Here is a 25,205-nt window from a genome sequence, read left to right as displayed (position 1 = left end):
TCCTGGAATGCAAAGTCAAGTGGGCCTCAGGAAGCATCACTATAAACAAAGCTAGTGGAGGTGATGGAATTTCAGTTGAGCTATTTCGAATCCTAAAAGATGATGCTGTGAAAGTGTTGCACTCAATATGCCAGCAAATTGAAAAACTCAGCAGTGGCCACAGGACTGGAAAAGGTCAATTTTCTTTCCAATCCCAAAGAAAGGTGATGACAAAGAATGCTCAGACTACCACACAACTGCACTCATCTCACACACTAGCAGAGTAATATTCAAAATTCTCCAAGCTAGGCTTCAGCAGTTCGTGAACTGTGAACTTCCAGATGTTCAAGCTGGATTTAGAAAAGGCAGAGGAACCAGATCAAATTGCCAACATCTGTTGGATCATCAAAAAAGCAACAGAGTTCCAGAAAAACATTTACTTCTGCTTCATTGACTATGCTAAAGACTTTGACTGTGTGGATCACAACAAACTGTAGAAAATTCTTAAAGAGATGGAATACCAGACCACCTGACCTGCCTCCTGAGAAATCTATATGAAGGTCAAGAAGCAACAGTTAGAACTGTACATGGAACAACAGACTAGTTCCAAAACAGGAAAGGAGTACATCAAGACTGTATATTGTCACCCTGCTTATTTAACTTATATGCAGAGTACATCATGAGAAATGCTGGGCTGGATGAAGCCCAAGCTGGAGTCAAGATCAGTGGAAGAAATATCAATAACCTCAGATATGCAGATGACACCACCCTTATGACAGAAAGCGAAGAAGAACTAAAGAGCCTCTTGATGAAAGTAAAAGAGGAGACTAAAAAAGCTGGCTTAAAACTCAACATTCAAAAAATGAAAATCACGGCATCCGGTCCCATCACTTCATGGCAAATAGATGGGGAAAGAATGGAAACAGTGAGAGACTTTATTTTCTTAGGCTCCAAAATCACTGCAGATAGTGCCTGCAGCCATGAAATTAAAAGACACTTGCTGCTTGGAAGAAAAGCTATGACTAACTTAGACAGCATATTAAAAAGCAGAGACATTACTTTGCTGACAAAGTTCTGTCTAGTCAAAGCTATGGTTTTTCCAGTAGTTATGTATGGATGTGAGAGTTGGACCATAAAGAAAGCTCAGAGCCAAATAGTTGATGTTTTTGAACTGTGGTGCTGGAGAAGACTCCTGAGAGTCCCTTGGACTGCAAGGAGATCCAATCAGTCCATCCTAAAGGAGATCAGTCCTGAATATTCACTGGAAGGACTGATGCTGAAGCTGAAGCTGAAGCTCCAATACTTTGGCCACCTGATGGGAGGAACTGAGTCATTGGAAAAGCCCCTGATGCTGGGAAGGATTGAAGGTGGGAGGAGAAGGGGACAGCAGAGGATGAGATAATTGGATGGCATCACCGATTGAATGGACATGAGTTTGAGTAAACTCCGGGAGTTGGTGATGGACAGGGAGGCCTTGCGTGCTACAATCTATGGGGTCGAAAAGAGTCAGACACAACTGAGGGACTGAACTGAACTTTTAAGAAATGTCATTTTTTAAAATCTTGAAAAAAAAAAAAACCCAAAACCAAAAGCCAGTATATGATATGTGGGCCTCCTTCTGTACATATGCCAGGCTTTGTCCATATCACGTGCGGTTTGAAATCAAGACCCTTAATTAGAGTTTGAGACTTTAATAAAGATCTTAGTGCAATCCGTAAGTGCAAAACTGGAACACCTACAAGGTTGCCAGTAGGATAAAGTTGGATGACAATTACCTATCTATAGGATATTATGCAGACATTGAAAATAATGGAGAAAAATGACATTGAAGTAACATGAAAGGATGATGAAGACATAGTTCTAAAGAAAAAAAGCTGTATAATAAGTCCACTTGTGTAAAAAATGATCTATGTCTATCTCTCTTTATATATGTATATCTTTATGTATTATATATGTGGTTCTATGTATATGTGTATATATAAATGTAGATAGAATAGAAAACTAATGCCAAATTTTTACCAATCGTTACCATCGGAGACCCAGAATGTGGAGCAATGATGAAGAGGAACTTGTATGTTTTATCTGCAGTTTATAAATCTTTTACAGTGAATTGTATCATACATTTCTCTGTTAGATTAATAATAAAAGGAAAAATAAAACTATTGGGTCTTATTTTCTAAAGTGGACTCAGATGACAGAAAAAAGTAAAAAGTAGTTTATTTTATAATACAGAAGAAGATGAGTTTGCTTCTAGTTTCTGGATGAAATTGTAAAAGATAATACATTTGGAAGACAGAAAGGAGTCCATAAACTAATACATAACATTAAGTTTTGATGATAATTGGCTCCCGTTTTATTCACATACTCCAAACAAATCCCAGCACTTATCAACAACCAAGATAGGAACATCTGCTTTCCTTGGCAACTGGAAAGGGCAGATAACTCTCTCTTCCAAGGGCCACACATTTATGCTTTCAGATAGAGCTAAAATGTCTATAAGGCCTCTAAATTGCATTATAGGAAAGGCAGGGCATATTACCTAATTATTCAAAGAAAATATATGTAATATTTCAGTGTAGTTCTTGCCTAAATATGTGAAAGGCAGATGGATATTGAGAAAGGGGGAGCGAGCATGTGCAGGGATGAAGCAAATGAAATTTAGCAGGAATTTGACTTGCCTGGCATTTATCTGGGTTGGGCACAAGTTGACCACTCTTACACTTGTGTTACCACACACCCTCACTTCCCCCATCCCTATCCTTCTCCTTACTGGCCTTGAGGCAGGGTGTATAAAAGACATCAGGCGACTGTGAAAACCACTTAGCTGTAGACTCCTGAGCGGCAGGTCACCCTCCTGGGAACAACTCTAACTCAAGTCTTTTCCACCATGAGCCTCAGACCTGACGCCACCTCCTCATGTACCGCGCCCGGCCCACTTCCTGTCCTACAGGTGTTGCTGCTGATGTCACTGCTTCTGACGATGCTGGTTCCCTCCACCACTGGAAAATGTAAGAGAAACTTTAGGGAGAGGTGAATAGTAGACTCTCTGCTTCTCCTAACCTGAGGCTGCTTCTGCTGCAGCTGTGTCTGGGGGAGGGACTGCCTTGGTGCCCCAGGGACTAGAGAAGGGCACTATATGAATAATTACAAATGGAGACGCTGTACTTTGTGGGCACTTGACCTGTGCCAGGAATTCTGCTAGGTGCTTTAGTAAAGGGGGAAAGGTCAATCATATTCACAAATGGCCTTGTGAGGGAGGTACTCATCAATAGATAATATCTAGGAGATAATCATGACCATTAATAGAATCATATCTTCTGCCCTAGTTAGCGGTAAGGAGAGATTGCTACATATTGAACTTCGCTGCTTGTGTATAAAGACCACCTCTGGCATTCATCCCAGTAACATCCAAAGTTTGGAGGTCAACAGGGCAGGACCCCACTGCGCCAAAGTCGAAGTAATGTAAGTCTCTGCTTCTCTAGTATTGCCCCCCTAAGGAAGCCCTCCATCTCCATCCCTACCACCACTGCTGGATCCCTTCTGATGATGTGCCAGGATGCTCAAAAATAATGCTACTCTCTCTTGCAGAGCCACGCTGAAGAATGGGAAGAAAATCTGCCTGGATCCGGAAGCCCCCAGAATCAAGAAAATAGTCCAGAAAATATTGGAAGATGGTGGGTCAGCTGCTTAATCTTTTTCATTTTCTGTCAAAACTTGTCATCTCCCAAGAACAGAAGTTGAAATCTTGGCTTTCTAGAGTTCTTATTTATCCAGGATACCTAGTCATACTGTATTAAGCTTTGGATATGTTTTCCATTCTGTCTCAAAAAGTCACAATTTGCTCTGAGATGGCTGGTTAATAGATGACAGGGAGAAGATAAAAGTAAGCATGGCTGTAAGACAGTCTCAAGGATGTATTGTATAACAGGAGGAATATAACCAATATTTTGTAATAACTGTAAATGGAAAGTAACCTTTTAAAATAGTGTAAACATTTTAAAAATTACTAAAAAAAAGAAAGTAACCAAGGCTTGTTTCAAAATACAATATATGATTTACTCCCTTACTCTTGGCTAAATGTGGTAATGTGTTTAGCATTTCTTTCTTTAAGTTTCTTTCCAAATACATTTGTCTTAACTTATCATGCTCCACTGTACTGATAGACTAGACATGACCACAAGCATTCCATAATGGTCAGTGATATTAGAAACCATACAGAGCCCAGCATGGAGCACTTGCTCAATAAATGTTTATTAATACATTTAGGGATTTAATAGATTTTTCACTGTGTTAGTCCTAGGATGTCTTGTTTCAAAACATCACCTGAAAGATTTTTCCTGTGTTTACTTTAGCCTTCAAACCCTAATAATAATAAAATTGTAGAATGTGAGTCTTGTGAGCAGTGGTTATTTACTTTAAAGTAATTTAATACCATTTAATTTAAATACATTTAATACCAGTAGAGCAAACAATATGTGATGGCATATGATATCATATATATCTTCAATGATACAGTATTTTTAATAATAACAACAGATTCTCCTTGGTGTTGAAGATTTTACCCCAACATGTTTGTACATTTTTGCTTACTTAATATCTACATGGTTATATTTTCTGTATTAGAATAAGCCTTGCAAATAAGGTCAAAAGAGAATTTAAACTTTACCAGACTACTAATTACTATTTTATAGTCAACAGAATTTCTTTCACTCTAATCCCTTAAAATATACCCATACTATTCTTACAGAAATATTAACATAAAATCAAACTTATTATTGCTTTGTTGTCATATATTATTACTTTTAACAGAATTATTAGGGGAAAAGCCTTAATTATCTTTTTATTTTTTAAAAACTTTGGTATTTAACAATATGGACAACAAAATTCACTAGTTGTTGATTTGTACTGTTTTTAATGTACTATAGTAATAGCTAAACTTTATTAATAACTATTGATATTATTATATTAATAACAATATTAATATACCAGAGAAAATAATTGTTTTGCATTCATTATAATTAAATAGTTATAAAGAATTAAATTCTTACAAGATAGCTATGATGTGGTTAACAGCACATCCTCTAAAGAGAGAATAACTGGGTAACTTAGTCCACCACTTACTAGCAGTGTAACTTTGGTCAGGTTGCATAAACTGTGCCTTGTTTCTTCATTTCTAAAATGGCATAATAATATTGCTTATCTTATGGAGTTGATGTGAAAATTAAGAGCTAATAAATTCAAAGTGCTGAAAATAATCCATGTCACACAATAATCCATAGGCCAATGTTAGTATTTATTATTATTATAATTAGCATCCCCAGTGCTACAAGGAGAAGGCAATGGCAATCCACTCTGGTACTCTTGCCTGGAAAATCCCATGGATGGAGGAGCCTGGTGGGCTGCAGGCCATGGGATTGCTAAGAGTTGGACATGACTGAGCGACTTCACTTTCACTTTTCACTCTCATGCATTGGAGAAGGAAATGGCAACCCACTCCAGTGTTCTTGCCTGGAGAATCCCAGGGACGGGGGAGCCTGGTGGGCTGCCGTCTATGGGGTTGCACAGAGTCGGACACGACTGAAGCGACTTAGCAGCAGCAGCAAGAGCGGTGCTACAGAGAAGAAAATCGAAGTTCAAAGAAATTAGGAAATTTGCCTCAGAAACTAAGTAGGTGACAGAGGGATGATTTGAAACTATGCTAGTAACCACAACATCTTATCACTTTGTTTGACTTTTCTTTCTCTAATGAAGAGATTATATTATGTTTCACATAATGTTATTGAAACAGAAAATAAGACTTGATACATAAATAGCATACTAAACATCCTATGATGATTATAGAAGACATCAGCTCATCTACCCCAACCTGCACACAGTTTAAGGAGCACTCATGTATGACGCATTTAGTTCACAGTCTATGCATTATTAGGTTTCTTTTTATTATGTTCTCATCATTATAGATTTAATGCCTTAAATGTTTTGTGTACAAAATAAACACATTTATTAAGTAATAAGTAAGTAACTTATTAAGTAATAGTTAACAAATAATGCACATAAATAAACATATAATAAATAAAGCACTCAGGGTCATCAGTTTTTCACCAATAATTTAAAATAGCTCAGCATCTCATTCATTTCTCTAGGATCTATTACTGAAATCCAGGAAGGCCACCTCCTGAGACATGACATAGTCTTTACATTATGCTAATACCTCCTTCATTATGCATATGTCTTTTACTTTTGCATGCACATATTGAATTATTCTATTTAGACACAGAGAGAGAATGAATTAACTGCCACTACTCCATGGGTTTCTTTACACTGCAAATATTGAAATCTGAGTGTCAGATTGTACAAATCCAGTATGTTGCCCACCCATACACTAAACCACTCTTCTATCTATTCCCTCTGTGCTAACCCAAATGGGATCTCAAGTTGCAGTTCCATAAATAAATGTGACTTACACCACATGCTGTACTGGCCACTGTGAAGATGCTGGGTAGTCAAAGACTATAAGTCATGGAGAGCTGCCCTTGAAGAGATAACTGTCTGGTGAAAGATGCAGACAGGCTGACAAATAATTACAATCACACGTGAGTATAGAGGTATGCTCCTACTGCACAAGAAACAGGCACTTGAACACGTCAAAGCCTCATCATTATCATTTTCAACATTCATCATCTCCACTAATGTAGTGCTTTATATTGAGTCCCTATCAGGGAGCCGGAGAAGCCAATGGCAACCCACTCTAGTATGCTTGCCTGGAGAATCCCATGGACAGAGGAGCCTGGTGGGCTATAGTCCAGGGGGTCTCAAAGAGTGTGACATGACTGAGCGACTAACACTTTACTTTTCCTTTTAGCAGAGAGTTAGAATAGTGCTAGACAATATTATCTCACAGCTCATGGAGCTTTTCATTTAGGAAGAAAAACCATTTTAAACACATTTAAATATATATGCATGTCTTGTGTGAGTATCATGTGCGTGTGTTTATATGAGCTGTGGCAAACAGGAGAAGCAGTGGGTCTACATGACAATAAAAGGGAACATGAATTGCTTTAGCTGTCAGGGAAGATGCCTAGGGGGAGGTAAGATTTCAGCTGACACCAGAAATATGAGGAGAACTTAGCTAGATGAAAGGACAGGTGGTGAGAAAGTAAGAAAGCACATTCCAGGTCTAGGAATTCAACTGCACATCCCTGCAGAGGTCAGGTCCTGCTGAGCCTTAAGAGGTCAACTTGGTCCATGCAGTGGGCTTCCAAGGCCCTTCACCACAGTTAATCAGTATGACAGAGAGCCTCTGGCTTTGAGATGAGGGTGTATTTTTCCCTAATCAAAACCAAAGTCATTCTTTCTAAGGGAAGGGAAGATGGTCTTGAGACAGGAGATAGAAGGGCCCCGAAGCAAAGAGCTGGAGTCCACAGTTTCTGTGGACTGATACCCCAAGACAGAAATAGCAAGAACACTGAAGGGAGGAGGCTGGGCCCTGCCCACATAGAAGATGAGAGGCCACATATTTCTCATTCTCTAAGTCAGGAGCCCTCTCTGAACTCAGTTCAGTTTAGTCACTCAGTCGTGTCTTTGCAACCCCATGGACTGCAGCACACCAGGCTTCCCTGTCCATCACCAACTCCTGGAGCTTGCTTAAACTCATGTTCATCGAGTTGGTGATGCCACCCAACCATCTCATCCTCTGTCATCTGCTTCTCCTCCTGCCTTCAATCTTTCCCAGCATCAGGGTCTTTTCAAATGAGTCATTCTTTGCATCAAATGGCCAAAGTATTGGACCTTCAGCTTCAACATCCGTCCTTCCAATGAATATTAAGGACTGATTTCCTTTAGGATGAACTGGTTTGATCTCCTTGCTGCCGAATGGACTCCCAAGAGTCTTCTCCAACACCACAATTCAAAAGTATCAATTCTTTGGCACTCAGCTTTCTTTATGGTCCAACTCTCACATCCATACGTGACTACTGGAAAAACCATAGCTTTGACTAGACAGACCTTTGTCTGGCAAGTAATGTCTCTGCTTTTTAATATGCTGTCTAATTTGGTCATAGCTTTTCTTCCAAGGAGCAAGCATCTTTTAATTTCATGGCTGCAGGCACTATCTGCAGTGATTTTGGAGCCTAAGAAAATAAAGTCTCTCACTGTTTCCATTTTTCCCCATCTATTTGCCATGAAGTGATGGGACCGGATGCCATGATTTTCATTTTTTGAATGTTGAGTTTTAAGCCAGCTTTTTCACTCTCCTCTTTTATTTTCATCAAGAGGCTCTTTAGTTCCTCTCTTCTTTCTGTCATAAGGGTGGTGTCATGTGCATGTCTGAGATTATTGATATTTCTCCCAGCAATCTTGATCCCAGCTTGTGTTTCATCTTGTCTGGCATTTTGCATGATGTACTCTGCATATAAGTTAAATAAGCAGGGTGACAATATACGGCTTTGACGAACTCCTTCCCCAATTTGGAACCAGTCTGTTGTTCCATGTCCAGTTCTAACTGTTGCTTCTTGACCTGCATACAGATTTCCCAAGCAGCAAGTAAGGTGGCCTGATATTCCCATCTCTTGAAGAATTTTCCAGTTTGTTGTGATCCACAGAGTCAGTCTTTAGCGTAGTCAGTGAAGTAGAAATAGATGTTTTTCTGGAATTCTCTTGCTTTTTCTATGATCCAATGGATATTGGCAATTTGATCTCTGGTTCCTCTGCCTTTTCTAAATCCAGCTTGAACATCTGGGAGTTTTCAGTTCTCATACTGTTGAAACCTCGCTTGGAGAATTTTGAGCATTACTTTGCTAGCACGTGAAATGAGCTCAATTGTGCAGTAGTCTGAACATTCTTTGGGATTGCCTTTCTTTGGGATTGGAAAGAAAACTGCCCTCTTCCAGTCCTGTGGCCCCTGCAGAGTTTTTCAAATTTGCTGGTATATTGAGTGCAGCACTTTCACAACATCATCTTCTAGGATTTGAAATAGCTCAATTGGAATTCCATCACCTCCACTAGCTTTGTTCATATTGATGCTTCCTAAGGCCCACTTGACTTCACATTCCAGGATGTCTAGCTCTAGGTGAGTGGTCACAGTATCATGGCTCTCTGGGTCATGAAGATCTTATTTTGTATAATTCTATGTATTCTTGCTACCTCTTCTTAATATCTTCTGCTTTTGTTAGGTCCATACCGTTTCTGTCCTTTATTGTATCCATCTTTGCATGAAGTGTCCCCTTGGTATCTCTAATTTTCATGAAAAGATCTCTAATCTTTCCCATTCTATTGTTTTCCTCTATTTCTTTGCATTGTTCACTTAGGAACTTTTTCTTATCTCTCCTTGCTATTCTTTGGAACTCTGCATTCGGATGGATATATCTTTCCTTTTCTCCTTTGCCTTTCACTTCTCTTCTTTTCTCAGCTATGTGTAAGTCCTCCTCAAACAACTCTTTTGCCTTTTTGCATTTCTTTTTCTTGAGGATGATTTTGATCACTGCCTCCTGGACAATGTTATGAACCTCCATCCATAGTTCTTCAGGCACTGTGTCTATCCCTTGAATCTATTTGTTACTTACATTGTATTATCATAAGGGGTTTGATTTAGGTCATACCTGAATGGTCTGGTGGTTTTCCCTACTTTCTTCAATTTCAGTCTGAATTTTGAAATAAGGAGTTCATGATCTGAGCCACAGTCATATACAGAAAGGCTTCTTGGAAGTCAAAAAGGAAGGAGGTGCCCTTCCATATTAAGTGATGCTAACTACCCATAGACATCTTCAGCAGAATCCATCTTGGTTAAGTGATGCATGCATACACATGGGAGGATTCTGAGATATACCAAATACAAATTCTGAACCAGGAAAATAAAAATGATTGGCCAAAAGAAAACTGAAAGAAATGCCCTGTGTAAGTGATTTAAACTACCACGAGAGCAAAACTCTCTCACTAAGTCCACCTGTGTGTCTATCCACACATACTCTACTCTTTCTTTCCTCCTAAGAAACACTTCACTTGTTTCACTACTTTTCCTCTTTGTGGAAATTTTTTTCTGCAAAGCTGAAAAGCCAGCACCTTGTCACTGACCATCAGTCTAATGGCTAATATTTGGTGCTCTCCCCACCACCACCAGACCTTAATCTCTGGCCAGGAACTGAAACCCTACTTCTGAGGCCAGCAGAGATCAGTCCACATTGATCCCTGAACTTTTTTGTGCAGGATTCCGGTGCATCTTTTCCACAGCCAGCTCCCAGATGCTGTGTGTCCTCCTGAGATCACCACTGTTCCCGCCAACAGTGTAACCCACGTCACCCTGTCCCCTGGTGGCAGCAGGGGCTGGAAGACCTGATCACTGTCCTTGGTCTCTCTTCCAGGGTGAGCAAAATGAAGAAATACCTGGGCAGTAAAGTTCTTACAGAAAGAATGCATCCAAATATTCATGTTACAATTCTTCTTAGAATGAGAGGACTTATGAGGACAACAGATTTTGCTTCCTAGGATGTGTTGGTTGATGGTTGATAGAGCTGGGGAGATCCCATTCAAGAGACTGAGGAAGCTTTCCACATTCACCTAACTTCTGGAACCAAGTCCTCACCTGGAGACCAAAGTCAACTTTTCAGCAGCAGAACACCATGACAAAACGCATATCTTGAAGACACACAGATGCCACGTTCAACTCAATGGTCATCCACAAGAAACAGAAGTGAAGGAGCAGTTCTTGAGGCAGTGAGGAGGCAGTTGGGAGAAGGAAACAGAAACTCCTGCTCACAAATTGTGAAATAGTGACTGCAGAGTGCGTCTACTATTGCGCATAACAAAGACAACAGACACTTTTAGGGACTTCCCTGGTGATCCAGCGGTTAAGAATCCTGCCAATGCAGGGGGCCACAGGTTCCACCCATGATCCAGGAAGATTCCACAGGCAACTACGCACAATGCACTGCAACTACTCAAGCCCCTGTGTCTAGGGCTGGTGATTTCCAACAAAAGAAGCCACTGTAATGAGAGGCTCCCCAGCCCTGCAAGGAAGAGTAGCCCCTGCTTGCAATTGGCGAAAGCCCCTACATAGCAAGGGAAGATCTAGCACAGCCAATAAATAAATGAATAATAAAGACATTGTTATACGGTTGAAGTACTGTTTCTAACTGTGCCTATGGATGTGAATTCAAGGTGGGGGTTGGATCCTGCCACCAGCTCCCAGTAAGACTGCGGATCTCTGGCTTTTTTTCTTTTTTCTCCCCTAATCTTGTCTGCCCAGAGCCCAGTTCTGCAGAAGTGTCCGTTTCCGCACCGCGGTTCCCCATCCTCCACCCCAAGCTTCCGAAGAAGCGGACAGACGGCGGGGATAAAATGGGTCTGGAGAGGGTGGGGAACCACGAGTCTGCGGAGCCCCAGTCCTGCTGCCCGCGCGCTGGCTCTCGGCTCCGGCGGCCACTCCTGAGCGCGATGAACCCGGCAGTCGGACCCCGCGCCTTCCGCCCGCGGTCCAGCCCGGGGCTGCTTCTCCTGGGGCTGCTGCTCCTGCCGGCCATCGTCCTCGCCCAAGGTGAGCGCTGACGGAAGCAGGGCGGGGAGAGGTCGGGGCCGCAGAGAGGCCGGGAAGTCCCGGGAACGGAGTCCGTAATCTCCGGATCCCAGCTAGGATTTCCCGAGCTCTCGCTACGTGTGAAAGCGCGGTGCCACCTGCTGCCGGGTACACTTGATCACCTAGCCGGCAATACTCTTTAAGAGAGATGTGGTTTGTGGATGAGGAAATGAAGGTCCAAGGCAGTGAGAAGATCCCCAAGGTCCCTCTGACTATTCGCAGAGTCGTCATTCCCTGCCACCTTGGTCCCGCCCCCAGTGGACTCTGAAGGTGGAGAGGAGGATCTGCAATGCGTGTGCCTGAAGACCACTTCGGGGATTCACCCCAGGCATGTCTCCAGCCTGGAAGTGATCGGGGCCGGGCTTCACTGCCCCAGCCCCCAACTGATGTGAGTCCTGGAGCTTGCTGCTTTCGTGCCCACCCTCTGCTCTCCCCTTCCCCACCATCCCTCTAAGCCCCGCCGCCTCCCCGCCAGCCTAATTCTAAATCCAAACCCCTAGGACTGAAACGCACCTCTCTTCTTTCTCTGGCAGAGCTACGCTGAAGACGGGGAGGAAAATTTGCTTGGACCAACAGAATCCTCTGTCTAAGAAAATCATCAAGAGGCTTTTGAAGAGTTAGTTGCCTAAATCTCTACTTTTGCTATAGAAAATGTTTCTTCTTTTTTTAAAAAATTTCAATCTACTTTTGGAAAACAAATCATCTGATGTTTTTATTATCCTTGAAACTCTACATAAATAAAAGAAATGAAGTTTTGATGGTCAGTATGCCTCAATAGAGCAAAGAAATAACGTTGACATATCACAATTTCATATGAAGAAAAATCTCCAGAATTTTAAGCAAAAATATATTTTGAAAAGATTTGGTTTAATAAAGACTGGTTTTACTTAGTATATGTTGGCTGATATAATTTGCATATTTCTGTGATTATGTTTCTTAATAACTACTTATTTACTTATTAATGTCACATTAACTTTACTAATAAATATTAATTGCACTTAAACTTTCTGGGCTGCACGTCTAAAAAAAATTAAATATCGTGGACTCTGCTTTTATCCCCTTAAAATTTATACTGCACCCTAGGATAGAAAATTGATAAAAATGAAACTAGAATTCTCCACTACTTAATGGAAATATATTCCAGAGCATGACATGAAAATATTTTACTCATTATTGGTCCTTTGATAATGTTGACATTTCACAAAAATGAAATGTTAAAAACAGTTCTTGGGGTCTTCCCTCGGAACCCAGTGGTTAAAACTCCACACTTCCAATGCAGGAGGCACTAGTTCAACCCTGGGTCAGGAAACTAAGATCCCACTTGTTGTGGGGCATGGCCCAAAAAAAGAAAATCAGTTCTTGTGCTCATGTTAATACTCGTAATAAATCCCACATTTGGCAAGCTTACAGAATTGGTTCTTATTACACTCCATTTAAATATCACGAGTTTTGCTCTGAGCAGGAAAATGTTTTTAATAGACATTTTCCTCAATATTCGCAGGTTCAGCAAAACCTTACTTGCAGTTTGTCACTGGCCCATGAGTCATATTGGAGGTACTGAGGTTGTGTGTTAAACAGTTGTGGAAATTAAGAGAGATACAGATGGTATTTTCATTTATTCTTTGAGAAGACACTACTATACTAAGGGAAGAAAGGATGGTGTTGAAAGATGGGTGCATTACCTTGCACCCATGTATGCAATATAATGGGTGCATTACAGAAGCAAGTTGCTTCTGTAACAAAGTACCAAAAAGACTCTAGTTTAAACAACACAGATTTGCTATCATACAGTTCTAGATGTCACAAGCCAAAAATGGGGCTTACAGGCTAATGGGAAAGTGTCCTCAGAGCTGAATTCCTTCTGGAGGTTCTAGGCAACAATCCATTTCCTCGACTTTTCTCAGCTTCAAGAAGGCACCTAATTCCACAACTCCTGGCGCCTACCTCTGTCTTCAAACTACATCACTCGAACTTCTGCTTTATTATCACCTCTGATCCTTCTACTTACACCCTGCTCACCTCTTAAAAGGACCCTGCGAAATATTTTTTTTTGCTCTATAAGGTGACATTTTCACAAGGTTCTAGAGGTTAGGATATGGAAATCCTACCCTAATTGGCAAGAAATCAGCATTGGTCGAAGCAGGAGAAAGCTACAGACCTTTACCCATGACCTAACACCATTTCAACCTAAGGTGGCAGGCAGTGTTTGTGTAGAGGCAGGCTTAGACTGCTAAGGGAAAGTGGAGAATGCCGTATTCAGTCTTCTTGAGAAGGGGGAAGTGAGGAGGCTTTGAAATATCAAACTCCTTAAACAGACCCTGGGCTTCCTAGGTGGCGCAAGGGGTAAAGAACCCACCTGCCAATTCAGGAGAAGCAAGAGACTTGGGTTCAATCCCTGGGTTGGGAAGATCCCCTGGAGGCGGGCATGGCAACCCACTCCGTATTCTTGCCTGGAGAAGCCTATGGACAGAGGAGCCTGGCAGGCTACCGGCTTGCAAAGAGTCGGACACGACTGAAGCAATTTAGCACAAATAGATACTATTTACAGAGGTTTATAAAGTATTTCAGAGTATCATCTAAATTTCCATATCCACTTTGCATGCTGGGTAATATTATTCCCATTGTTGAGTTGTGGTAACAGTCTCAGAAAGACTGAGTCTCTCAAGACCACTTTACTGAAGGCTGAGCAGGTCAGACTTCCAACTCCGTGCTCTTGCTTTCTTGGTGGGCTGCCTCTCACAGAAGCATACTTTTCGGAGAGGAACTGACCCCCAAACCAGCTCTCGGAGGTGGTATAGGTATTTGAAAAGGGGAAAAAGGGAGAATGAAACGGTCACAAGATGACAAAATAAAAAGACACATAACCATTAGGTCCTCAGCCTGTTTATCATTCTGCAGAACTAGAGTGTCCACAAGGAGACTAGTTTCACTAATCTCTTCCAACTAGTTTCACTCATCTGGTGTTTTCACTTTTGGTCCACCTCATCCGAATTATCTTCAAAGTCCTTAGCATGGTCCACAGGATGTGCTATACTCATTTCCCCTCTATGCCTTGGTTTCCTCATTTATGAAATGGGGATGAGTGTCTAATTCATAGATTATTGTGGGGACTAAATAGATGATGTATGTGAACACTCGGCATAACTCCTCTTATATAGTCTGTACTTAAAAATTAGCAACTATTATAAATAACTATAATTATTTCTCTCAATATTGATCTTATACAATTCCAGTCAGCTTGGAGTGCTGAGTAAGGCATATAACAGAGTGATTCTTAGCGATAATTATCAAAAACAAACAAACAAAACAGTTGTAAGAGCAATATGTTTCTCAAGCTAAATGAACTTTGGGAGAGAATACACTGCAAATGAAGTGTTCACGGTAAAATACTTTTTTTTTTTGCCTGTTTTTCTTTTACTGCCTGCTTCAAAAAAACATATATAGTTGGATTCAGTAATTCCTAAGTATGACTCAAAGGGCCAAAGGACCAAAATAAATTTTACAAAGGCCTCCAGGGCTGGGGCCTTGTAAATCCTCCCTTCAGAATTACCTAACCAGCCTGAGAATACTTTCAAGCTGCCGCCTTTATCAGCAATGGCGCTGAGAGGGCTTTCCTGGCAGGAAGTTTCAATCAGGTAACAATTTACTGTAGCTGCCTGCTGTTCAAACTTTCATGGAGTGATAAAGAGTGAATAGACTTGAACTTTTTTCTTTCTTTCTTTTTGTTCTGACAGGAATTAGTCAGCAGAAAATGTCCACAAACTAAGCGCTTACTACAGTCACAGACCCTATCAACAAACAAAACCACCAAAGGGTATTTTGCTCTGGGGTAGTCTTTTGTATTTTTTTTTTTTTCCCCTTTTAAGGCCTTTGTGCTGAAAAATACTTCCTTTTGAGTTCATGGAGTATTGAGGTCTTAGTTGGTTATAAAGATATCCTCATATTTTTTATCATTATAAAAGGCAATGAATGCATGCCCACTGTAGATAACATAGAAATACAGAGGAAAAAAGGAGAAAAAAAATTTTTATTGTAATTTCACTCAAAGATGTTCCTTCTATTTTTCAAAATATTAGTTATTCGATATTGTTATGAGGTAAACCGCTAATTTTCAGTAAAATACTATTGTACACAATCATAAAAGGAACACAGTAATTACTTCATCATGTTGAAATTTGTTAGAAAGTATTCTTATTTCAATTTGGGGTAATAAAATAAGTTTTTACATGGCCAGGGAAATAATAAACCTACGTGATCTGGCACCCATTTATATATAAATGGGGTAACCCTTGTGGCTCAGACAATAGGTAAAGAGTCTGCCTTCAATGCAGACCTGGGTTCCATCCCTGGGTCAGGGGGAGCTCCAGAGAAGGGAATGGCAACCCATTCCAGTATTCTTGCCTGAAGTATTCCATGCACAGAGGATAGGGTTGCAGTCCATAGGTGTGCAAAGAGTAGGACACAACTAAGTGACTAACACTTTCACTTTCACTATATATACATACAAGCAGACTGTGTATGTATGTATTCAGTGTTAGACACATGTGCCTAAAATAAGTTTACATTACAATACTTATACTTGTTTTGTACAAGTATTGTATTTTGACATTTTATTTTCTATCAGTTCAGTTCAGTCGCTCAGTCGTGTCCAACTCTTTGTGACCCCCGTGAATCGAAGCACTTCAGGCCTCGCTGTCCATCACCAACTCCCGGAGTTTACTAAAACTCATGCCCATCGAGTCGGTAATGCCATCTAGCAATCTCATCCTCTGTCGTTCCCTTCTCCTCCTGCCCCCAATCCCTCCCAGCATCAGGGTCTTTTCCAATGAGTCAACTCTTCACATGAGGTGGCCTAAGTATTGGAGTTTCAGCTTCAGCATCAGTCCTTCCAATGAACACCCAGGACTGATCTCCTTCAGGATGGACTGGTTGGATCTCCTTGCAGTCCAAGGGACTCAAGAGTCTTCTCCAACACCACAGTTCAAAAGCATCAATTTTTCAGTGCTCAGCTTTCTTTATAGTCCGACTCTCACATCCATACATGACCACTGGAAAAACCATAGCCTTGACCAGATGGGCCTTTGTTGGCAAAGTAATGTGTCTGCTTTTTAATATGCTATCTAGGTTGGTCATAACTTTCCTTCCAAGGAGTAAGTGTCTTTTAATTTCATGGCTGCAGTCACCATCTGCAGTGATTTTGGAGCCCCCAAAAATAAAGTCTGACACTGTTTCCACTGTTTCCCCCCATCTATTTCCCATGAGGTGATGGGACCAGATGCCATGATCTTAATTTTCTGAATGTTGAGCTTTAAGCCAACTTTTTCACTCTCCTCTTTCACTTTCATCAAGAGGCTTTTTAGTTCCTCTTCACCTTCTGCCATAAGGGTGGTGTCATCTGCATATCTGAGGTTATTGATATTTCTCCCGGCAATCTTGATTCCAGCTTGTGCTTCATCCAGTCCAGCGTTTCTCATGATGTACTCTGCATATAAGTTAAATAAAGCAGGGTGACAATATACAGCCTTGACGTGCTCCTTTTCCTATTTGGAACCAGTCTGTTGTTCCATGTCCAGTCCTAACTGTTGCTTCCTGACCTGCATACAGGTACTTCTCACTAAACTCAGGTTTGGCTGCTTACTGCTCAAAAGCCAATATTTGAGAGTCGAGAGTTGGCTGGAAGAGGAAAGTTTGCTTCATTCAAGAGTCTGGCAACCTGCAGAGAAGGTGAACTTGTGTTCAAATCCCAGCTCTGAAGATTCTAAAGGGAGGAGGAATATCATTTGAGGAAGGGGGGTCAAAGTCTTTATTATCTTCCCCTGTGTGCGGACTTTCTTCCGATTGGTCAGTGGTGAGTTAGCATGGTGGTGTTCCAGGAATTTTGTGTTCAGTATGAAGTTACCATCCTCTGCCTGGGTGGGGGACTTAGTTCCTGCAGAAGAACTCAAAGGTTATTTATATATATATATTACTTGAAGAGGAACCGGGACCCTGCCCATGACTGCACTTTTGTTTCTTGACTGCTCCTCCTTTGTTTCTGCATCCTCTCCCGTCCCCATAAACATTTGTTTGAATCTGACCTTTGGAACTAGGGAAGGTCTCGGAGGCTGAATGAAACCTATATCCTAACAAACAAGAATCGGGGGCACAGAAAGGGTCTGTACTTTGGAGGACCCCGTTATGTCTTGCTCTTTCAAATCCCTATCCTATTTTATCTACTTAAAAAAATATTGATCACAAGCCTATAAAGTGATTTCATAATCCAGGGATGGATCATAACTTGTAGTTTAAAAACATTGTCTAGATCTTTGATTAAACAGTCAAGTTTTAACTGGAATTCCACACTCTAATTTGTGCTTCTCAAGATGCTTGGCAAGTCAGTAGGGTCAAGAAAGCTCAAAATCAGCAGGACTGTTAAATCTCCTTGCCTTGTCTGCCTTCAATCTCTGTCTGCAGGCCTGATATGCTAATGAAGTCTTTGGGAATGCCATGAAAGTGAAAGTATTAGTCTAGTCATTCAGTCATGTCTGACTCTTTGCAACCGCATGGACTGTAGCCCGCTAGGCTCCCTTGTCCATGGAATTCTCCAGGCAAGGATGTTGGAGTGGGTTGCATCCCTTCTCCATGGGATCTTACCAAGCCAGGGATCAAACATGGGTCTCCTGCATTGCAGGCAGACACTTTACCATCTGATCCACCAGAGAAGCCTATGAGAATGCCAGTATTTGAGGGGAAGATGTAACACCAAGTAGGTCAGTTTCTGATTGTAGAGATTCTATGTCCTTTACAGCTTCCACTTATATTCCTTGCCAATTCTGCTTCAGCCACATGCATCTTGGGTTAGGGGTCTAATGCAAACTGAATTGAGGGCCAAAAGTACCTGCTTTCTAGAACATGTTGGGAAAGAAGCAGACATTCACTGAATTTAATTAGTGGTTTCATATTTATTTCTTCATCCTGTGTGATTCTTCTTTTACCCTTGTGGTTGATGGTTTTAACCCAGCAAGCTTATGAATAAGACAGTCTGGGTTACATCTTTTGACTCTGTGTGACCCCGAATCTCCTCAGTCTTCTCATCTGCCAAACAAGGGCAGTAATGTCCACCCCACAGGACTCTGGAAAGGGTCAAATCTCACTTATAATAGAAACTATCCCAGGCCTGAGTCAAAACTGGAACTTAATAAGTAAAAGCTACTTTTCTTCCCTTTCTTTGGAATTTTACCCCCAGAGCACATATCATTTGCAAAGAATGGTGGCCACAATCCTTGAACTAAGAAGCAACCCATTAAGCATGTGGTCAACAAGCTGTAACTGCTCCCCCGCCCCCCGCTACAGAACCATAACCCCAAATTTGACTGCAGATAATCTGTTAATATGATAGGCACAAGTAGTATTTTCCCTTCATGGTAACAACTAAAAGAGAAAGAGAATCAAATAATAAAACCACAATGTTTATCAACCAGCATATCTATAAGATTATAAAATCCACAGGCCATCTGATGATTGGGAATCTGGCTTAACTGTATTTAGTAAAGAGAGCAAGGTGAAGGAATAAACTTCGGATATAAAATTGTCAGATATTTATTTCTTTGCTGAGGCAGACATAACAAAGAGATTATGGTATTACCAGCCTGTGTTGAGGTGAGGTAGTAAACTTGAAAGGAGGGCGGTAAATGAGCTGCGTGGGGACAATCAGCTGTTACTTATCAGCTGTTTGGGGAAAGAGTCATCTTTTTCTGGTAATTCTAGGGATGATGATAGGATCTTCTGGGCATAAAGGACTAAAGCAATTTATGTACACTCCCATTAGAATTACAACCAGACTGCACTGTGATTATTTATCTGTTTTCCTTTTTTAGATTAAGGAGTAAGAGTCATGCCTATTAACCTCTCTTCATTCCCACTTCCAGAAAAATGCCTCACTGTGTTGGTGCTAAATAAATGATTGTCAGATATCAATTACATGGGGGAAATAACGCAGTTAGTGCTACTGTGTAACGGTGCAGCTGGGAGCTGGACAAGGCACCTTTCCAGTAGAGAGTTGGCTGAATGTTAAAGACTTTCTTCCCAACTCCTGACCTTGTTAACCTCGGAGATTTCACCAAACTATCCACAGACATCATAACACACTCATGCATTTGCCCAGTAAGTGATTTATAAAATTTTGTTAGTCACATTTATAACTATTAGAGAATCTGTTAAGAGTTCCCCTCATCTGTCCATCTACATGGTTCAATAACACACAGATGCTATGATATGTGCTCATTAGACATTGTTGATTGTCGATATTCACATTTGATGCATAACATGAACATATGTAACATACATATATGTAATATACACATATTTAAAATGCAGCAAAGCCATACTTTCTCTACATCGGCCATTATTTCCACCATACCTAGTTGGGTCTCATATTTCTTTAATACAGTCAACCACTTCAGAAATGCCAATCAATGAACTAGCTAGATCACACAGTAGCACAGTCACCTCTTTGAAATAAGTATCATTCAGAATCCTCTGTCTCCAAGATTACCTAAGTATATGGAAGAAGCCTGGAAAGGAAAAATAAAAGCAAAAATATTTCTGGCTAAAAAATTGGAAAATAATGAACACTGGAAAATACCATGGACATTATTCTCAATGTCAAATTTTTATGATGAGTCATAATTTTCCTAGTTGAAATCTTTTTGCTATGCATGCTATTTTCTTTTGCAATTTATTTATGTTCATCTTCTGACTTCCTAAGTTTTGTTCCCATTAATATCTTAATGTCATAATGATGGTTTCATTTCCAAAATAGATTTGTTATGTGATTCTTTCTAAGAAAAGTTTTCTCATTTCCTTATTCTTTTGCAATTTTGGCAATCCTATTGTCATTTATTTAGTGAGTACTACTTACAGAAAGATCAGGAAACAATTTTAAGAAATTAGAGATAAAAAGAAATTTACAAAAGCATTCTTAAAAACCAATAAACCTCAAAAAAAAAAAAACCCTGCCAAAAGTTAATATATTGAATAGTTTTCAGTATTAATGAATGATTTAAAATATTTGTAGACTGATCATAACATCCGATAATCATGCCACTGACAGAAAAATTAATGATCTACCATTGCAGACTTTGACTGTGGACCACAACAAACTCTGGAAAAGTCTTAAAGAGATAGGAATACCAGACCACCTGACCTGCCTCTTGAGAAATCTGTGTGCGGGTCAGAAGGCAACAGTTAGAACCGAACATGGAACAACAGACTGGTTCCATATCAGGAAAGGAGTACTCAAGGCTGTATATTGTCACCCTGGTTATTTAACTTATATGCAGAGTACATCAGGAGAAATGCTGGGCTGGATGAAGCACAAGCTGGGATCAAGATTGCTGGGAGAAATATCAATAACCTCAGATATGTAGATGATACCACACTTACAGCAGAAAGAGAAGAAGAACTAAGGAGTCCACTGATGAAAGTGAAAGAGGAGAGTGAAAAAGCTGGCTTAAAACTCAGTATTCAGAAAACTAAGATAATGGCATCTGGTTCCATAACTGCATGGCAAATAGATGGGGAGACAGTATAAAAAGTGATAGATTTTATTTTTCTGGGCTACAAAATCACTGCAGATGGTGACTGCATCCATGAAATTTAAAAGATGCTTGCTCCTTGGAAGAAAAGCTATGACCAACCTAGACAGCAAATTAAAAAGCAGAGACATTACTTTGCCAACAAAGGTCCATCTAGTCAAAGCTATGGTTTTTCCAGTAGTCATGTATGGATGTGAGAGTTGGACCATAGAGAAAGCTGAGCACCAAAGAATTGATGCTTTTGAACTGTGGTGTTGGAGAAGACTCTTAAGGGTCCCTTGGACTGCAAGGAGATCCAACCAGTCAATCCTAAAGGAAATCAGTCCTGAATATTCATTGGAAGGACTGATGCTAAAGCTGAAACTCCAATACTTGGGCCACCTGATGCTAAGAATTCACTCCTTGGAAAAGACCCTGATGCTGGGAAAGATTGAAGGCAGGAGGAAAAGGGGATGACAGAGGATGAAATGGTTGGATGGCATCACCGACTCAATGGACATGAGTTTGAATAAACTCAGCGAGTTGGTGATGGACAGGGAGGCCTGGCATGCTGCAGCCCATAGGGTTGCAAAGAGTCAGAAACAAATGAGTGATTGAATTGAACTGAACTGAACCATTGCAGAAGAAAATAGACAAGCTATAAAGAGAATTTTATGATAGAAGTTGGACTTTATCCAGCTTTACATCTCCTATTACACTTATCACCATGTTATAAACAAATTGTACAAGAAAGTACATGGAATGAATAGCTATTATCCACTCACTTCCTTCCCAGACCTTGTAACTTTAAGTACCTGGATCCTCCCATTTACCATCAGGCCAATGGTCCATAAAGGCCAAGCATACTCCACTTCCATTTGCAGCAATTAATCAGGACCTCCCTTGCTGTATTTTTTTTTTTTTTTTTGGTCATACTGTGCTTCATGAGGGATCTTCCCTGACCAGGAGAACCCATGCCCCTCCACCTCTGGAACATGGAATCTTAACCACTGCACTGCCAGGGAAGTCTTTTTGCTATATTCTTGACATTGCTCCCATTTTGTTCCAGATCTGAGCAGCTCAGGCCCTCTGACTTTGAACATACTGATGGGTCTTACTTGTGTTCTTTGGACTTGATGGCAGACCGTGGGCTCAGGACTTTTTTCAGTCTTTGATTCAGACTCATTTCTCTGGCTGCCCCAGCTCTTTCACTGGAATACAAACTCTGGCCCATCCTGGTTTGCCAAATGTCCAGAGTGGTGAAACTCAAAGGCTGAGTGGTCAAATGCTGAGTGAACAAAACAGGCAAAAGCAAGTAAGAACATCTAGGCTGTTGCAATCATTTAAGGACAGTTTCCTGGTGTCCTGCTCTCAGGGATAGTGGCCTGAAACCTTTTATTCATGCATTATTTTAGCAAACATTTACTGAAGGTTTAGTATTAGTATGGACCCTACTCACATTGGAGATGGGGATAGAAAGAGAAAAAGGTATGAGAGTTTTATTGGTGAGCACAGATCCCAGCATAGGAGCATGTGAAACAGTGGTCCCCACAATGTGATCTGTATCCAGGGCCAAGGTAAACACTGAGATGAACCGTGAGATTTCTGATGCAGAGGTCACTTGAAATGGCTCCTGAGCGACTGGTGTCTGGGCCATGCCTGGCCTCCTGCTCTCTATGCATCCCTGCCTTGATGATAAACCCCAGGTTACAACAAAGACCTGGCACAACAAAGTAAATAAATATTGAAGAAAATAAGGGGAGTCAGATACTCCCTCCTCTGAGTTCCTATAAAGCTCTATACAGTGCTAACTATCACAGACCCCCAGGCAACTCTGTTATACTCCCATAGACTGAGTTTGGTAGTGGGAGAGTACTGTTTTTGGTAGTGGGAGTGTCTGCATTTGTTTTTTTGGTTTTTTTTTTTTCCTCCTCTTTGCAAACTAATTTAGAACCTAGTTTAGTTCCTAGGGGGTACTGTTGGTAAAGAACATGCTTGGCAATGCAGGAGATGCAAGAGACATGGGTTCAATCTCTGGGTTGGGAAGATCCCCTGGAGGAGGAAATGGCAACCCACTCCAGTTTTCTCTTTTAGAAAATTTCACAGACAGAGGAGCTTCAGGCTGCAGTCCATGGGATCACGAAGGAGTCAGACATAACTGAGCATACATATACTTATGAGTGAAAGACAAATGTTGGAGAGATAAATGAATAGACGGAATAAATGCAGTGAATAGAAAAACGCAATGAACAGAATAGAACTGTAATGAGTTCATAGCGCTCAGCAGACTAGCATCTATTTAAGCAAATTTGCTGTGGGTCCCCTATGTAAAAAGCAATGAGGTTTTCCTTTCATTTTGTTCTTCTTCTTGCCAGAGAACGTGGCTTTGTGACCATGGAGAGTGTGGTCTCTGACCTCTGCCATCCAGAAGGTACATATACCAGTGTGCATCCCAGACTGGGATTCCAAGACATGAAGTCACAAGCAGCATTCTCTTTGTCTGGCCATTCCAGCTATGAGGAGATTATCTTAAGGGGTCCCAGTCCATAAGTGGCCTTTGTTGTCTCAATCTTCATTGCTTTGTCAAGTACTGGAAAAGTCCCATTCCAGTAGCACCTGCCCCCATCACAGATTAATGCATCTATAGTTGAAGGCATCTCACGTTCCCATGAATGACCAGAGACACTGTTTTCATTACATTATTTAAATATACATATATATATATATTTATATATATTTATCTGTTTATTTGGCTGTGACTTGCCTTAGCTGTGGCATGCCGGGTCTTTTGTTGAAGCATGCAGGTTCCTCTCCAGTTGCTGTGCACAGGCTTAGCTACCCCTCAGCATGTGGGGTCTTGGTTCCCTGACTGGGGATGGAATCTCTGTCCTCTGCATTGCAAGGCAGATTTTTAACCACAGGACCACCAGCGGTTCACCACTGGTGGTTCACCACTGGTTCACCACCACTTCACCACCAGTGAAGTCCCTTCACTACATAGTTCTTACCACCTGTGACAAGGAAGGCCTTCTCTTTCTTAGGCTAACTGGGAATTAATTTTCTGGATCTTGTGAAGGCTGCAACTTTTTTTTCCCACTGTATTGTGGGATGCCTCTTATTTCCTTGGTTAAGCCATAAAAAGTGTTATTGGTCTGAGTCACTATTGAGATTACTGTATCCCACTCATCAATGGCCAGACGATGGATGTTTTGAATTGGAAAAAACTTCCATATTTGAAAAATGAATTTTTTGAGTGCTCTCATCCTAAGCAATTGTCTTACCCTATAGAGACCATATTATAAATGGATATGAAGAAGTGCAATGTAATGACTAGCCTTAAGACCCCTTTAACAAGATGAAAGAAAAAAAAACAACAGAAAATGGAATATTACTCAGCCATAAAAAGAAAGCAAATTGTGCAATTTGCAGAGATGTGGAGGGACATAGAGACTGTCATACAGAATGAAATAAGTCTGAAAGAGAAAAGCAAGTAACATATAATATTGCTTATAAGTTGAATCTGGAAAAATGATAAAGATGAACTTATTTGCAAAGCCAAAAGAGAGACATAGAAAACGGGTGTATGGATACTGGGTGTGGGGGGAGGACTGGTGGGATGAACTGGGAGATTGGGACTGACATATTCACACTACTAAGTACAAAATAGATAATTAATGAGGACCTACTATATAGCACAGGGAACTCTGCTTATTGCTTTTGGGTGACCTAAATGGGAAGGAAATACAAAAAAGCAGGGATATATGGGTATATATGGCTGATTCACTTTGCTGTACAGAGGAAACTCACACAACATTGTAAAGCAACTGTACTCCAATAAAAATTAATAAAAAAAAGAAAGTTTTGCTATGTTAAATTTAATGATAAAATTTTACTATCTAGATCATTTCCAAATAATATAAAATATAAAAACACTGATTATTAAACCTAAGTTTGTCCACTTTTGGCTTCTCATTACAAAAAAATTAAAGATATTTAGTTTTTAATGACCATATCTTCTGCTGCATTTTAAAACATTGTTATATTGTGAGGACATGCATCCTACTAAAAAAATGTAAAACATATTCACAAATTTGCCAAACTAAAGA

At 40.6% G+C, this 25,205-nt stretch overlaps 2 protein-coding genes across 2 annotated transcripts; both read left to right on the top strand.

Moving 5' to 3' along the window:
- The first annotated feature begins 2,792 nt into the window (after positions 1-2,792).
- On the top strand, positions 2,793-4,369 carry LOC110131884 (platelet basic protein). The gene is made up of 3 exons (XM_020884854.2): positions 2,793-2,987; positions 3,306-3,441; positions 3,568-4,369. The coding sequence occupies exons 1-3, from the start codon at positions 2,867-2,869 to the stop codon at positions 3,668-3,670; spliced, it is 360 nt and encodes a 119-aa protein (XP_020740513.1). The 5' UTR covers positions 2,793-2,866; the 3' UTR covers positions 3,671-4,369.
- A 6,818-nt stretch (positions 4,370-11,187) lies between these two features.
- Positions 11,188-12,548, top strand: LOC110131885 (platelet factor 4-like). The gene is made up of 3 exons (XM_020884855.2): positions 11,188-11,506; positions 11,768-11,933; positions 12,079-12,548. The coding sequence occupies exons 1-3, from the start codon at positions 11,311-11,313 to the stop codon at positions 12,164-12,166; spliced, it is 450 nt and encodes a 149-aa protein (XP_020740514.2). The 5' UTR covers positions 11,188-11,310; the 3' UTR covers positions 12,167-12,548.
- Positions 12,549-25,205: the final 12,657 nt, after the last annotated feature.

This window comes from Odocoileus virginianus, chromosome 29 (genome assembly GCF_023699985.2).
Source record: "Odocoileus virginianus isolate 20LAN1187 ecotype Illinois chromosome 29, Ovbor_1.2, whole genome shotgun sequence".
In the NCBI taxonomy this organism is placed as follows: Eukaryota; Metazoa; Chordata; class Mammalia; order Artiodactyla; family Cervidae; genus Odocoileus; species Odocoileus virginianus.
The sequence above is the reverse complement of the archived record's forward strand: the minus strand, read 5'-3'. Positions and strand labels throughout refer to the sequence as shown.

What these genes read in the sequence shown, in the direction of transcription:
- LOC110131884 (XM_020884854.2), top strand. Translation starts at nt 2,867, where the DNA reads ATGAGCCTCAGACCTGACGCCACCTCCTCATGTACCGCGCCCGGCCCA. An exon ending in TCCCTCCACCACTGGAAAAT is followed by an intron (nt 2,988 to 3,305) that starts GTAAGAGAAACT and finishes CTTCTGCCCTAG; the next exon opens with TTAGCGGTAAGGAGAGATTG. An exon ending in TGCGCCAAAGTCGAAGTAAT is followed by an intron (nt 3,442 to 3,567) that starts GTAAGTCTCTGC and finishes TCTCTCTTGCAG; the next exon opens with AGCCACGCTGAAGAATGGGA.
- LOC110131885 (XM_020884855.2), top strand. Translation starts at nt 11,311, where the DNA reads ATGGGTCTGGAGAGGGTGGGGAACCACGAGTCTGCGGAGCCCCAGTCC. An exon ending in GGCCATCGTCCTCGCCCAAG is followed by an intron (nt 11,507 to 11,767) that starts GTGAGCGCTGAC and finishes GACTATTCGCAG; the next exon opens with AGTCGTCATTCCCTGCCACC. An exon ending in TGCCCCAGCCCCCAACTGAT is followed by an intron (nt 11,934 to 12,078) that starts GTGAGTCCTGGA and finishes TTTCTCTGGCAG; the next exon opens with AGCTACGCTGAAGACGGGGA.